The 17,305-nt window shown below is 35.5% G+C and overlaps 1 protein-coding gene across 1 annotated transcript in view; it reads right to left on the bottom strand.

Moving 5' to 3' along the window:
* The window catches only part of MDGA2 (MAM domain containing glycosylphosphatidylinositol anchor 2), a 4,933,289-nt gene that overhangs the window by 2,077,796 nt on the left and 2,838,188 nt on the right, over positions 1-17,305 (bottom strand). The window contains exon 8 of the mRNA XM_044074257.1: positions 3,084-3,377. Within this exon, the coding sequence (XP_043930192.1) occupies positions 3,084-3,377 (294 nt within the window). The remainder of the gene's footprint in view (positions 1-3,083; positions 3,378-17,305) is intronic.

Raw genomic sequence — 17,305 nt, 5'->3', positions numbered from 1 at the left:
TACACTTTGCTTTAAAATGACTGCACTTTATGAAACCACTCCATATCAATGTAAGAAATACTTTGAAATGACTTTACTTTGTGAATAAACCATACATAGTAGAAGAAGCTCAAAGTAAGAAACATTTTGGGATGAATGCACTTTCCAAATAAACTGTACACATCACATGAACCTTTCAAAATGGCTGTACTTTGCAAAATAACTCTGCACATTGTGAAACACTCTGAAATGGCAGCTTTCTGTGAATAAATGCACACAGCACAAGAAACTTTTCAAAATGGATGTAGCTTGACTGTACTTTGCAATATAACTGTACTTTGCACACAGCAAACTCTTTGAAATAATTGCACCGTAATAAAGCACATACTCTGCAAACACTTTGCACACTGAGATACCTCTAACAACTCTAGTTATGCTTTGACTGGCTTCAGTCAATGCAAAATAGTTGTTTGTGCCCAAACATGGCCTTTTACTAAAAACATGCTGTTACTTGCTCTTTAAGCTTAATTTGCCCTTTTTATTGTAATTGTTATGCCCTTTGAATCTCTTATCATGCTATTTATACTTTTCTTGTGCCTGTTTTACTTTAAACATGCTTGTTATGCAAACCAAAGATAATTCTGAGCCCCCATATGAATAGTCGTGCTACTTTTATCAAATATCATGGTTTTGTACATTTTAATTAATAATGTGGTTTGTGCCTTTCCTTTGCTTATTAATATGTTTTTGTGCTACTCATTTGATTAATAATGCATTTTGTGTCATATAAATGTGCTGCTTCTTTTTCTTTGCCAAATAAATAATTTGGGCAGTTTTCTTTACCTTTAACTCATTTCTGGCCCTTTTCCATTTGTCTGTGCTCTGTTTTCCTCAGTATGCTTGGTCTGCCTTCACCTTCAACTTTGCACCTCATGGCTCAAAGAAACAGCTCTCTTGATCTCGGTTCTGACACCATACCAATCGTCAGGTCAGTATAAAACAGACGAACATTCATGGGTTCTGTTCAAGCAGCTTTATTACACACAAACATTAGAAATGAGGCTTTGTAACTTAAACTTAAATAAACATAACCAGACTGACTACTGAATTCATACATGTTAACACTCTGGCTATTCTCTTTAAGTGGCACTGCTGTCTGCACGTGCTCTGTATTTAAATGCAAGTGCTACATCTGGAAATGCTTTTTAACAGTACATACACACGCTCTGATCTACAAGGGTATTTAAGCTTTCATGATTTTCATTTTGCAAAAAATGAATTTCGATTATATGAGGTTCCAACTTTCAAAGTAGATCCATATGTGTGGGTATGTGTGTGTGTGTGTGCGTGTATATATATATATATATATATATATATATATATATATATATATATATATATATATATATATATATATATATATATATATAGTTTGTTTGTGTCTTTTGGCTTTTCCCGGTTAGGGGTCGCCACAGCGGAACTCTGGTCCGCTAATGAGTGGCAGTAGAGTTTTGTTTGCTGGCTTGCCGGGCCTAATGCACAACCTTCAATGAAGGAACGCCCATTCACGCATGTCGGCACACAGAAGACGCTCTAACTGAGAATCGAATGGGCAATGTCTGTGAGGCGACAACACTACCACAGCACCACCACCGCAGTATATAAATATATATATATATATATATATATATATATATATATATATATATATACACACACGTCATATACATAGATAGATATGATACTCCTACATATTTTTATGTATATATATGTGTGTGTATGTATATATATATATATATATATATATATATATATATATGTATATATATATATATATATATATATATATATATATATATATATATATACATACACACATATGTCATATAGATAGATATGATACTCCATCTTTTTCCTTAGGTTTTATAAAATCATGTAAACTTGTAATTAAATTGTCTCTGCAATAAAGAACAAAACATTTCTGAGAATACATTATAACTTATTAGCTAATTCCTTCAAGCTGAGTATGCATAGTGTGCCTCTAAATATACCATGTAATTTTTTGTTGTTGATATTCTTGCGATTATTAGTAATTCAAACTGAATGCATAGTTCACAGGCTTAACAGTTAAACAAATCAGTGTATGCATACATTTCAGTGTAACATATTTTACTGAGCAGTCATTATGTATTGTAGGCACACTGCAGTACTGTTCACTACAAAACTGATTACAAATATTATTATGATATGTCTATGCAAATGTACCAGTTTATTTGAAACATTAGGTCTTCATGTGACAAAGTCAGAATTGCTAGCTAGTAGTCAACATTTCTAATTTGGTTATTTTTTTTTTAATTTTACTTGATATACAAGCCCTTTCAATATGTGCAAACTGTTTCCTTTATTTCACTGTTTCAGTGCAATCTGTGAATCACTGTTCTCTGCTTTGAACTATATTGCCCCCCCCCACACACACACACACACACACACACACACACACACACACACACACACACACACACACACACACACACACACAGTTTAGCTTCACTGACAACAGATTACTTAAATTTGCTACCTGCATTTGGCATGTCTGATTTCAAATTAATTATTGACTGGATTCACAACACTTGATAAGTAAATCCCAAATGGGGATACAGCAAACCTATCAGTCATATGCAGAGTAACTACGAAAGCTGATAAACGTCAAAAGTGTACTGTGATATACAGCTGCAGTTACAACTAGAAAAATGGAAAATGGTCTTTAGTTGACTTCTGTTTTTGCTGTGCTCATTAAATAACACAAACCATAATTAATCATATATCAGCTTGGTATAAAACAAATGGGTCTATTTTATTCATAAGCTGAACTTATACACATCATTTCCTTAACAGCATAAGTTGAACACCCTGTCCTTAATCAGTCAGTTTTTTACAACCTGCCTACATAGAAATACCAAGGATGTAGTATCCTCAACTTCATAACCATGATTTAGTTATTCCTTCAGTAGTAAGACAATAATAATAATAATAAAAAACCTGCCAAGGAATGATAGCCGTAAACACATTAAATCATGTCAAATAAGGCAGTGTAGCATACTTACATTGTACTATAAGCTGTACAAGGGCTTCTCTCGACTTAACATTAAATCCATTAAACTGGCTTGTTTGACATCTGTAGGTTCCAGTCATTTCTCTTGATACATTCGTTATCCTTAAAATCCCATCAAAACTTTCTGTCTGCATGAATCCATCAGGCATTGGGACTTCCTTATCCGCCCTTGACCAGAGAATTATAGGCTTAGGTTTTCCAGAGACCAAGCACTGTAGATCTACAGTATCTCCTTCTTGGACAACCATAGGTGACTTTTCCTTTGGAACAGTCAGATTTGGTGGCACTAAAAATAAATGCATATTTTACATAAGAATAAAATAAATTCAAAGTATTTTTTCTCAAAGCAAAGTATGAGGTCAAAATATGGAAACTTCTGAAATATGATGCATGATAGCAATTATTTAAGCAAGAAAAGTTTTAAAAATGCTTTAATATGCTGAATGTCTTCATTTTTAATGTGTTTTTATTAACAGAATCATAATGAACAATAACATATGAGGTCTAGGTACCAAAGTAGAATGGAATAAAATGCAAGAATAGATAATTGCACTGCTCAGAGAAAAAAGTAAACAGAGTTCTGCAGTTATACAACATATTGTTTACTACATGAAATCATAATCTGACTCATGAAGCTAAATATTATCAACAATTAAATACAGGATATTAACATACAGGGTGCCAGAATTTATTTGGAATCATCTGTAATCAAAGCAAGCAATAATGCCCCCCCCCCCCAGTGTGGGTGTTACTGGGAAAACAACAGACTGTCCTGGGGTATTATGAGGTTTGACTCTAAAGGAAGATGACCTATCCACCCTTGAAAGGTCCATTATTTCCCAAGGGTTCCTATCAGAAGACCGAATGCTTAAAATAGCAAATGCTCTTCTATCGAACTTCAAAACGTGAAACCTAAAAATGTCGAAGGAACAGAACATCAAATTTTTTTTCCCAGGGAAAAAAAAATCGCTTGACCATTCTCCGGACTTTGCTGTTTTCTCCACTGTGGTGCGATCTCGGAGTTGGTATATTTAAGTTGGGGTTGTGTGGGGGGGTCGAAGCCCCCCACTTTATTTTGCCTGTACATTCTTTTTTTTTTTTGATCAGCGATTTTTTTTCTCTGGGAAAAAATTTGCTGATCTGTTCCTTCGACATTTTAAGGTTTCGCATTTTTAAGTTCGATAGAAGAGAATTCACTATTTTAAGCGCTCGCTCTTCTGATATAGACCCATTTCCCAATAATGCCATCCACAGAGAAGATTATTGTGCTTAGAAAATGGGTTCTCTCTTAAATTGGTTTGTATCTGTTTAATTATTGGTGTATATATAGATTTTTTTGTATATATTTTTGATGCAAAAAGAGTTCCTTTGCCTAATATTTCATCGTTGGTTTAAGGTATGTAATTATTGTCAGAGGAAGTGTTTTGCATTCAAAATATCTACACATACATACATTACATATATAATGTCTACACACATATGCAGTGAGCTTCACATATACATATACTAACCGATGCAGCGGCAGAGAGAGTCTGTCTCTCACACTCACACACACTCACACACACACACACACACACACACACACACACACACACACACACACACACACACACACACACACACACACACACACACACACACACACACACACACAGTAATTACAACCACTTTTACTTGACTGCCTACACCTCAGATAGCTCTCATTGTAATTGATTGAATGAAAAAAAAAAACACAGTGCTAGGCAAACAGTTCCCAAATGTTTCTAATTTTGTAGAACGCATCTGATTTTGCCTCATATTTTTGCCCTGTCTGGTGTTTTAGTAAATCTCCAAGGACTGTCAGGAGTCAGTAAATCCAGCCATTAACCTTTTGTTTTTACTGTTCAGAAAAAAAAAAACACTTTGATGCTAAATCTCTTACTCTTTTAAACTTTTATTTGAATTACAGTAATATTTAAAAATTGACTGTGATTTTGACACCCCATTATTGTTGATTTTATACAGAATTCTTGAAGAAAGAAGTTAAGAAGTCTGAGCACCCTCTCTCCCTTACATATGCACACAAAAAGGTACAGCAGAATTGCATGACCTTGTAACTGTCCTGCAGTTACTTTTGTTAGTAGAGGCATCTGCTTCCATTAAATGTAATGAGTTATCTTTTTAAATAGGTGAAACTGCTAGATTTAGTAAACTAAACAAAATGGCATTTTTTTCTCTGTCCTGCTTAACTGCAGCTGAATTTGGTGCTGTGAAGCCATGGCTTTGAGATCAGGTTCTCCTCATACATTAATATTCTGTTGCAGAATGCCTATCTCCAATATGGTATTCTCTGTCAGATCCACTCATTTTTTAATGTGCAATTAAAAATGTGAAATTTCAATTTGTTGTGTCTAAAGATTCAGTGTGCTGTATCTTAAGTTCATTGAGCAGTTAAATAATGCTGATAGAATTTCCAACAAATGGGAAAGGAATTTTATTAGTATTGCACAAATTTGTTAAAGAAGCAAGAGTTCATAATAAACAAAATATATGTAAATACTATGAAACAGTTAAAGGTAAAATGCCAGATGATAAAGATATAAAACTAATTCTTACATCTCCAAAACTAGCATCTTTATCACTATATTGGCAATTTTTCACATGGCAATTTATATATACAGCATACTTAACACCACACAAATTAGAATTAATATATAATAAAGAAAATAGATGTTGGAGGTGTAAATCACAATCTATAGCCAATTGTCATGTTCTATGAATGCCATTTACTTCAACAATATTGGGAAAGTATTAACTATTTGTTACAGGCACTGTTCAGTGATAATTTCAAATTTACAAAATCTCTAGTTTTGTTGAATTCCTGTGCCGTCTTGTGTTCCAAGGCAGAAATATGTAATTCTGTGGACTCTTGTTGCTATTGCAAGGAAAACTATTACACAAAACTAAAAAGCTGTAACTCCTCCCAATTTTAAACATTTCAAGAACATGTTTTTATCAGTCTTGCTGTTGGACTTGAAAACAATCATGGAAAGAACAGAACAATCTACTTCCTTAAGCACTGCCTACAAGAAAGTAAATCAAGTGCTAGAAACAGAAGACTATAATAAAGTATAATCTTATTCAAAGATACATTCAAGAAAACAACATTTTTCAAGTATAGGCACCCTATGTAAATAAAAAAAACAGCTATTAAGAAGTCCCAAAAGAGAAAAATATGACAAAACGGCCAGAGTAAATGTAGAAATCACCAGCAAGCACTTTATTAACAAAATGTCTCAAATCTCTAGCGCTTTGGCAGCAAATGCCTTCTAGGAGTACATCAATGAGAAAAAAACAGTGCCATTTTATACTTACATTAACTATCATCTATAAACAATCAAGTAATTAATTAATCTCTTAAAACATTTAGTACTATTAATCTATTATTCATAAAAAACACAATTATATCAAAAGTTTCAATGAACATTCAGTATTAAGCCCATAAGGGCTTAAAGTATTATATTTTAAAATGTAAATACTTTCTTTATGCAACAAATGATATTCGTTCTTAAACTCAGAATTGCCAATACCCCAATTAACTTGTTCTAAGATACAGGCTTGCAGAAAATCTGGGTTGCTATTGTGAAATAACTTTAAATGGATTGCAACAGGACTAGCAGCCTTCTCTATTTTAATGTCTCTAATGCGCTCCTGTAATCTCAATTTAAAACTTCTCTTAGTTTCACTTATATAAAAGAGATTGCAGGAGTACCTAAGAACATAAATAATATTAGATGCTACACAAGTAAAATGTCCTCTGAAACTAAAAGGAACACCATTAATATGACTAAAAAAAAATCAAAAATATATTTACATGCTGAGCATTTAGTACAACCACTAGTGCCCAGCCTATCTAAAGTACTGTATAACTTTTCCACTGGCTTAACAAATTGATTGTGTACAATGATGTACTGTATATTCCTACCTCTAGTAAACGAAAAAATAGGAAATGTACATAATGAGTCAAAACATTCTTTAAATTTGAATAAAAATGGCCAAAAATTTTTGATTATCTTAACTTGTTCATGAGAAAAGACATTGTAAGAAATAACTATACACATTTGCCTAACTTCTGACTTATCTTTTCTGGTATTACTACCAAAATTTCTTCTGTGATAATTCATAGTAGAACTACTAGCTACTAATGAATTATTTTTTAACTTTACCAAAGCTCTCTGTATGTCTTTCAGAAAATAGCCCCCTCTTCAAAAACATGATTATATAAGTACACATTTCTTTGTACAATTCCTTATTGTCAGTACATAATCTATAAACTCTAAGTAATTCTCCAAAGGGCAAAGAATCCAACAAATGTGATGGGTGGCAGCTAGTTCTGTGTAAGAAATGATTACTGTTATCAAACTTTCGATGAATCTTAGTTTTAATTTTTTCACCAACTATCCCTGTTAAATCTATATCCAAAAAACTTATAGTTTTGCCCTGTTGAAGCCCATCAAATTTAATATGAAACGTGTTAACATCCAAATCTTTAATAAAAACAGAGAGGTTGGTTAACCCACCTTTACACAAGAACACCGTCATCTATAATAGGAAACAACAAAGGTTCCACAAAAAGTATGCCTATATAAATATTCCACCTCATATAGGCCCATAAAAAGGTTGGCATAGCCTGGTGCAAATGATGCACCCATGGCAGTGCCTATTTTCTGAACATAAACATCTTCACAAAAACAAAAATAATTATTCGTAAGACAAATTTCAATTAATTCTAATACATAATTACTTAATGGGCTATCTCCTAGAAAAAAAAACTTAATAGCTTCTAAGCCAAATTGGTGTTGAATAGAAGTTTACAAACTTTTAACATTAACAGATACCAAATATATTTCTTCAGTTCACTCAATGTCCTTAATTTTGTCTAAAAAATCAAAAGAATCTTTTATGAAGGATGGTAACTTCATTTCATAGGGTAATAAACAACTATGTAAAAATACACCTACATTACGTAAGAAATAATTAGTAGCAGAAATAATGGGCCTACCTCGGGGATGTTGCATACTTTTATGAAGCTTGGGTAAACAGTAAAAATAAGCTAAAGAATTATTTTCATCGTATCATTTTTTATCTACATCTTGTTTAGAAAAATACCCAAGTCTATAACCTTTAAAAAGTAAATGCTGAAATTCTTTTTGTGCATTTTGATAATCACTCACTGTTACCTTTGAATATACCTCAGTATTATTGAGATGTTCCATGCACATTTCCATATACTGATTGGCGTGCATCACTTCTAGGCGATTCCCTTTGTCTGAAAGTTTAAAAACCAATTCATGTTGTCCCCCCCATATCTCTAAAAACTTTCCATTCAATTCTTGACAAATTATAGGTAAAAAAATTCCCTGTTTGCATAACTTCTTATGTGTATGTTCTAAAGGGAAATTGACCATAACTGAAAATTGTTGCACGCCTTCATGCAAAAAAGGTGGGACAAAGTCACTAGAGCATTTCACAGATGTAGTATCAAGATAGCAGTAACCATTTAGCTCATCTATATCCGAAGCACAAGAATAAAAGCCGTCATCTAAATCAGAAATATTTTCAAACTTCAAGCTTAAACATATAATGTCTAGGCATCACAGTGAGCACAAATTTAAGACCCTTATTTAAAATATACATTTGTGTTTCACTTAATTCCACTTGGGATAAATTTACAACAATGTTATTCTCACCAGAATCATCAAAGTCACAATGAAAGAGTTCAGTTCCATCTAATCCTTTTGTTACGCTGTTGATAAGCTCCTCTATGACTAGCAGTTTGTTATTGGTGGCAAAAACCATCCCCAGTGTTTCTTTCCGAATCAGCTGTTGTCTTCCCATTCCGGAAATTACTGCTTAAATATTAAGGCTTTTGAGCTTGAGGTAAAGGTGGATACTGTTGGTATTTTTTTTTATCCTATGTAAATAGTTGTTTTTGTAGTGTTTGTTTTTGGAATTGTTTCTCCACTTTAAGCTTTGACTATGTAAATATTTATTTGATATACATACTGTATATATGTTTATGTTTCTGGAAATCAATAAAAATGTATTCAGTAAAAAAGGATGTCAGAGTTAGATACTATATCTAAGTAATGAGGTATTCAGTCCCCCCATGCTGAAGAATGTAAACGGTACAGAAACCCCAGCAAAAAATAGTTTAACAGTGAAATACTGCCTGGACATCTGAGTGCAGCTCACTTAGGTATCAAGTGTCTGCAATGAAGCCATTTACACAACATGTGATTTATAATTTTCATCTGTTGTCTCATGATCATTTTCCTAAGTCTCATTTCTGTCAATTCTTTCTTTTCTGAAATACTGACATTTAACCAACTGCAATCATGTCACCCTATATCTGTAGAAATTATGATTCAAAGGTTTTAAAAAAGTACAGGGCAACAACCCTAAATTTCAAGGCTTGTTATACCAAGGACTGAAAAGATACTCGGGAATATTCAAACCATAAAACAAAGATTATAAAGTACAAATGATGCATCAGTGGCAAACCCAGATTGCAAGCATAGTGAATAGTCAAACACTGTTTGCTCCGAAGAAGTTGATATATAGGAGACAAAAGTGATAAATGTTTGTAATAATTTGTGGAAGTTATTCCTTATTTCTTCTGTGTGTTTTTTTAGTTTTCAAACATACAAGGGTGCTAGATGAAAACACAATCTATCAAGCGAGGCAAGCAGGACATTTTACTTCACCTAACCCTTATGTAGCTTTCTCACTTCATCCCCAGCTTCTCTTGCATCTGACCAGCACCACTTTAACATGACTACTGATCCAAGTTCACCATTTCCTTGCCATTGTATTCCAAGTGGCCATGTGACTCTATTAACTGATATTTCCTTAACTGAGTGAGTCTTAAAATGTCCTTGTTTCGTGTTACTAAATGTACAGTTCTGGTTACTGTGATTTACCGACAACTCGGCAGCTACCATCATACCCCTTTCACAACATACAACATTCACACCATAATGTGCCATTTTAATTCTGTTTCCTGGTTTACACACGATGAGCAGCCTATGTCTTTCCTCACAAATTTCTGCTGCCTCCTACTGATCACACTGATTTAATAACTTTGTACCAAATCACTGCTACTGTGTCAGTTTTTTATCACTATGTGCCTCCCACAATTGTTACCAGGACTTTACAGAAAGCCTTACTCCTGTTTTACACTGAAAGAAAGACTTCATCTTCTAGTCATTCCATTTCTGTAGCTATATGTACAACATCCTGTTGACCTCCATTATGGTCATTTAACACTCTGCTGTAAGATTTAGTCTAGCTGTAATTTCATCTCCCATATATTTCTACTATGTCCCTCATTCCTTACACATATGCTAAGCTTATACTCCCACCACCAAAGTGCAGAACTACTTTTTTCACATTAAACTAAAGTTGCTTCTTTACTCTTTACTATGGAGAGGACTGTATCAATCTTGTTGACAGCATACAGGATGATCCTTCGTTACTCTGGCTACTTTCCTCTACCATATAATCTCCATGTCAATGTCATATGAGACATAGTAATAAGCCATAACAGAAACAGAGACATGTCACTTCCATAGGCTTTCCTCTGACCACCACAGTAGCTTATTAGTATTACAACTATAATATACTGAAATAAGAAGACATCTTTTACTTGAAACTATTGCTCTGTACATTTGTCATATATATATATTCAGAATTTCAGAATACCAGGCTAATCAGACTAGTTCTATAGTCTTGTTAGAAATGAGACTAACAGAAATAAATGTGTGCAGACTCCTCCTTAACCCACCTTAGCTGCAAAGGAATCGGTAATGCCATAATCATCACGAATTTCAAAGAAAGTATATTTGTCAGTACGCCAAGCAAAAGCATGGCTGTTTCTACTAGCACCTTATACCAGTCCCATGAAGATGTGCCCCCCCCCCCTTAGAGGTGTTCAAGTTAAGAGCCAAAAAAATCTGCTGTTTCTACTGCCACACCACTCAGGTGGTGAGATACATGCCTGCTCCCTCCTGCACCAGGAAAAATCAGGTGCTAGGTCTACGCCCTGCACCCAACCCTCCCCCTTCCTCACATTTTACTTAATTTTTAAAAAAAAGTGTTTTTTTCTTTTAAATTATAGCAAACTCCTTGCTAAAAATGTAGCAAGAAGTTGCTACAGTTTATAACCCACATGAAAAACTACAGCAGTCAGGATTTAGCTAAAAAAAAGAATAATATATTTTTTTACTATTAAACTGTAGCAAACTACTTACTACAATTTGTTATTTACTGTATTTTGTGTACCAGGAAAGTCCAGATGGGTACAATCCCAGGGAGAAAAGCTCCAGATAAAACACATATTTACAACGAACAATATAGCAATAACCCAGAGTTGGATGTGGGTAATGCTGGGTTTATCCATGGTTGGCATGGTTTGGTACCAAACAAAGCTAACTGTAGGTTAATCCAGCATTACCCACACCCAGCCATGGGTTATTGCTATTATGCAATGGCATTATTTAAGAAAAATGTTACTTATTTTTCTTAAATTATGTCCTTGTATAACATCACTGCGGTGCTCTTCCACATTTTCCTCAGTATCCTGGGGCTTTCCTGATGTACTGCACATGCATATGGGACTTACATTCCCACACGTACACAGTACATCAGAGCTGTGTAAAGGAAGCAGTGGAGAAAGGCAGATCTACGTTGCCTTTTTTGTTTGTTTGTTTGTTTGTTTTTAATTAAAACAATAAAATCTGGAGATTTCAAATTAAAAAGAAAGATGGGATAAAGAAAATCTAAGGATAATCAGGTAAATTTTTCTAGTTTTTTTTATGTATATGATTATCCTGGTATTTGTCTCTGTTACATCTCTCTTGTTTGTTTTAAGTCTCCGGTTTTTCTAAGTTTATTTTTTTTAAATAAAACAATGAAAGAAAAGTAAATTTTTAATAGCATATATTAATGAAAGATAGTACAGGTGACCGGACATTTTTCCATTGATATATGCGCAATTTACAACGGACACACTGGTTGGGCTGAACAATTAGTGTGCTTGTTTTGGAATGTTAATGGCCAGTCATTGTGTAATAAAAATTAAACATCGTAAGAATTATTATGCAAGTAGTATTGAGACAAATAGTAAAGACATGTTATCATATACTTTAGAAGTTATATTATTTTACCTTAGTCAAAGTCTTGTTAACATGTAATAGCTGAAGACACAAAAGCAATAATAATCCATATATGTTCAGTATTTGTATATTGACATTAATGAGGTAGTATGGCACTACAGAAAGAACAGACAATAGAGGATGACAAAGGGTGTAAGCAAGAATAATGAAGAAAAACAAACAGAAAAAAGTTTTGATAGGGTAATTGTTAAGAAAATAGTACATAGGCAACATAATGAAGTGGGTATAGAGGGGGTATTAGTAGGAGAGGATTAAAGATATAGGCTAGTTGCAGGAGCAGTAGTGGGAATGAAAGATAAAGAAACATGGATAAGAAAGGTGAAAGAGTCAGAATAATTGATAGAGAGACTGGCAATGGAAGAGAAACAGAAAGAAGGGGTTAATTAGGATGGGGGCATGATATAATGTCGCAAGCAGATGCTAAAGTTTATTATATTCTACACAGAGCACTAAAGTGCTCAGGTTTAGTTGAAAAAAAAAAAGAAAATAAATAATTACTACTCATTAGGCTAGTCCCTGAATATAATGCCCTCATTAGCATGTATTAGTCCAGGCACATGTAACAGATACCCATATACCTTACTGCAAGCATACAAGGCATAAACATGTCCCACATGAACTGCTCCAAGCCCTGTCACTATATTTGGCATCCTACAGACAGCTAAGAAGTGATCTCTGTCTGGCATAAAAGACATCCTCTGACCCATTATTGATGGATTTATTGCATATGAACAAGGCAAATGGCATCACAAATACACAGTCTAGGGATCTAATCCTCTTCTGCTGAATCAACAGAATAGTTTGGAGAGACAGATATATCTCAGGGAGGATACCACTACTGTGTAATAGACTCACCATTCACATATAGCAAATTTCATTCCTGTCCATATTCAATTGCAACTTGGATCTATGGATGGGAAACAGAAAATCTACCCCAGGATTGCCCTCTTTACTACTAATGGACACAGGAATCTCCCAAATGCTTTACCCCATGTATGAGTCTCTTCAAATTTTCTATGGTATGATCCCAGTTATTCTCATTAGGAGTAACAGATCATTAATTATCATGTTAATAACAACATACTAGGCATGCAATCAGTCATGAGGAACTTGGGCACCCAGGCTGATAGCAACCTGACTTTTGATCACCATGTTGCCTCCATTGTACGGAAGGCTTTCTACATAGCCCACTTCATAAATAAAGGTACTTCATTCAGGAACAAGGAGGCCATAACATCCCTGTACTCCTCCCTTATCAGACCCATTATCGAGTACAGTGCCCCCTTCAGCATGTACCTTGCCAAGCAAATGCAGACGTTGGAGAGACCACAGAAGTTCCTGACCAGGAAAATCCAGGGTCTCAAACACCTAAAAGCCCTGTCCCTCTACTCAGTGTCATACAGACTGCTCAGAGGAGACCTGTGTCTGGCATACAAGGCCATTTCAGACCCAGCCTTGATGGAGTTGCTGCATATCCATAAGACAAACTCCACTCATGCAACCCACATGCAAGGCCTCAACCTGGTCTGTGACATTAATAGAACTTGTTGGTGTGTTAGATTTGTGTGGAATAGACTCTCTCTCCATGTCAAGCAGAGTACCCCTCTAGCCCTCTTTAAGAGGAAACTGGATGACTGAATGGGAAACAGAAACTATACCCCTGGGATCCCACCTGTGTCCCTGCTGGGCAGGGGAAACTGGTGCTGACTTTGAGGGAATATGGGTGAAATTCTTGGCTAGGCTTATAAGGGCCTCAGTGCTAATAACGTAGTATTAACCTATGAACCTATTATCATGATATGGGCAAGGCCAATCTATCACCAAATGGGATAGGTTATTTTATGCACAAAAAGTAAAATAGGTTAGTTTTAAAATGGCCTGCAAGGGAAGCTAGGTTAGTACTTATCTATGAATCTATAAATATTTTAAAATGTAGCAAGCAGTTGCAACAGTTTAGACCTCACATGCAGCACTACAATGTTCAGGTATGACCACAAATGCAAAACCAGCTTTTAAAAGTTGGTATGTATTAAAGAGAGATCAGGATCAGTCAGCCGCGCCCCATAAAACTTGGGGCCCAGGGCAGTTGTCCCTTGACCCCACCCTAGATATGCTTCCAGTTCCAACAAAAACTATCAACAGAGGTTTTGTCAGCATATAAGGGCCTTGATAGAGTCATGTGCATTATCCTATGAATTCTATTTTCTGAAGTCATTCACTATTTCATCCTCTCTCCCTGCTTTATCCTATAAATTCTTTCACCAAATTCCCTGCCTCCTCTATTGACCTGAAAATCTTAATGGCCATTCTGTTCTTCCCTGGGTGAAACTCTCTACATGCCTTTCTTTGTAAATACTAAGGAAGAGAAGAAAATATTCTGTATTTCTGCTCATCATCCATCTATATTTCATTTTCCCATCCCATCACTTATTAACATAATATCTAGTTGCACCATTTCCATACTCTTCAAAGCACCAGCAGAGTTTTCTCATCATGCCTGCTCTGTTGTAAAAGGTCATTTTGGATTTTGAAATTATCTTTATTGCTATTTTTTTGGTGTGCATACTGGTTGTTTAATTACCCATCACCTTCATATGTACACATTCCACTCTTTGCTTATGATGACAGTTTTCTTCTATAACTAGATCAGCCTCCTCCTTTTCAAATATCCAGTATTTTCTTCTTCTCTTGAGCCAGAATCGGTTACTTTACTCATTCCTTAATCTAACAAACAGTATTGCCATCACTTAGTAAAAGCAACGAGGCTTAGCGATATGAGATTCCCAATAAGAAGGCATAATCATGACTATGACTTATAATCCTCTACCTTTATGTTATGCCTGTAAATCTCTTAAGTAGGAACAAGAACTTAAAGTAGACACATTTGTCTAGTAGTTCAATGGTTAAGAAATAATGAAAAATAAAAATCACATCTCTTCTACTATTCTACAATTTATGTCCTTTTTCTGTATTAAATATGATGCACTATACTACATCCCACTTTACTTTCAACCTTTCAGACATTTTATCCAGGACACAAAGTATCTTCACCAGTATCATCCAGTCAGATTCCTAACAGAACTCCTCCTCCAACTAATACAGTGAGGAAAAGGCCAACCATATTCATGATCAGTTTTGATGTTCTCAGTTTTCATAGGTTCGTACTAGGCTATCTGCCCTAGGGCATTTATAAGCCTAGCCAGAGTGTGTGTGGCTTTCACCACCCCTTAGGATGGGAATACTATGCCCATTTAGGGTTTAGTTTACTGTGCCTCTGTCTAGTAGTGACACAGAGATGACCCCCGGGGTAAACCTACGATCTCCCATCCACTCGTCAAGATTTCTCTTGAAGAGAGTTAGTGAGGGGCTCTGCCAAACATGGACTGGGATTCTGTTCCAGAGTGTAGGGAGCCAATCTGTCCCTCCAGCACATCCTATTTATTTCTGTGTTGAGGTTCAAATCTCTTGCTCTCATGGCTCTGGTGGATTTGGATTTTTTGAGGTGGAGCATGTCCATTAATTCTGGATTGGACATGGCCTTGTACGTCAGGCATAGATCACCTCTGAGTAGGCGGTATGCGACTGAATAGAGCTGGAGTTTCTTCAGCCGGGCAACATATGACATGTTTGAGACCCTTTATCCTCTTTGTGAGGAACTTTTGGGGTCTTTCCAAATGCTGCAGGTGGGGCATTATACTCAATCATGGGCCTGATAAGAGAAGAGTACAGGAGAAGAGAAGAGTACAGGGGCACAATGACCTCTCTTGATCTAGATGTGAATCCCTTCATGATAAGGTGGGCAATATAGAAGGTCTTCCTAACCACTTTGGCAATGTGAGTGTCAAATGAGAGGTTACTGTCAACCTGGGTCCCTAGGTCCCTGATTACCTCTTCCGTACTTAATGGATTACCACCTATGTGGTAATTTGTGGGTACCTTGTTATTCCCAAAGGGTATGACTATACATTTTTTGGCGTTCAGCTTAAGGCCATGGCTCTGGCACCAATTATCTGTTTCTATGAGGCCTCTCTGAAGGATGCCTGTGTCCAGTATGATTAGAGCTTCTAAATGTTTGCGCCTTGTCATAATGTAGAAATGAATGTCTTCCAGTTCCATGCACAAATATATAAACTGTCAAAGACAACAGTTCTTCTGTCCATAGGTCTTGTTTGTGATTTTTTTCATTTGTAATAAAACATCTTACCTGGATCTGGTAGAGTATATAGCAAATATAGAATGGCCATCTACAAAGGATGTCCTACAACCTTCTCCAGCTTTAAAAATAAGTGTGGTAAACACAATCATTACTCATTAAGAGCAACAGCTATTTGAATGGCTGTGAAGAAGCTCAGCTTAGGAGTGCTTTAGAGACAATAGGTACACCAAAGTGAAGCTTTAAGAACCAGTTTAAGACAAACATATGCAAATAAGGAATAATGAGATGCAAATAAGGAATGTGTGAAAAAAACTGTGATTATGTTATGCAAATAAGGTGCTCTTCTTGCCTTTAGGCAATTCACAGTCACTTTTTGATGCTCAAAAGCATCACATGCAGATGGGTTATAAAACATAAAGCTACTCCTTTTGTATGCACCTTGCTATCTGCAAAGATGCTTGCTTTTGCTAGAAGCCTTACTGTGTCCTGCTATGAGATACTGTTGCAGTCATGCCAAAACCAGTTGCCTAGAGTAGCTATCACCAGCTTAGGAGAAGAAGATACAGACAAAGGATAAATCACCTCAGTTTTGCTAAGCAGGAATTACTGGACATGTTTAGAGTGGACAGGGCTACACCAATCGCTAAGATGAGGTTGTATGGCCAACAGACTTGAATTGGGAGAATGAATGACCTTCCTGTACTTGTGGACACCAAGGTATATATAGCCTTCATTATACCACAAGAACATTTCAGAGAAAAACTGGGGACATATTGGGTATCTCAAAGGCTAGTTTCTTGAAGATACTACAACAGTTCCTCAACATACTTCTGGCACATCTGG

This window comes from Protopterus annectens, chromosome 6.part0 (assembly GCF_019279795.1).
Source record: "Protopterus annectens isolate FY-2018-M chromosome 6.part0, PAN1.0, whole genome shotgun sequence".
In the NCBI taxonomy this organism is placed as follows: Eukaryota; Metazoa; Chordata; order Ceratodontiformes; family Protopteridae; genus Protopterus; species Protopterus annectens.
This window is presented reverse-complemented; position numbering and strand designations above follow the sequence as displayed.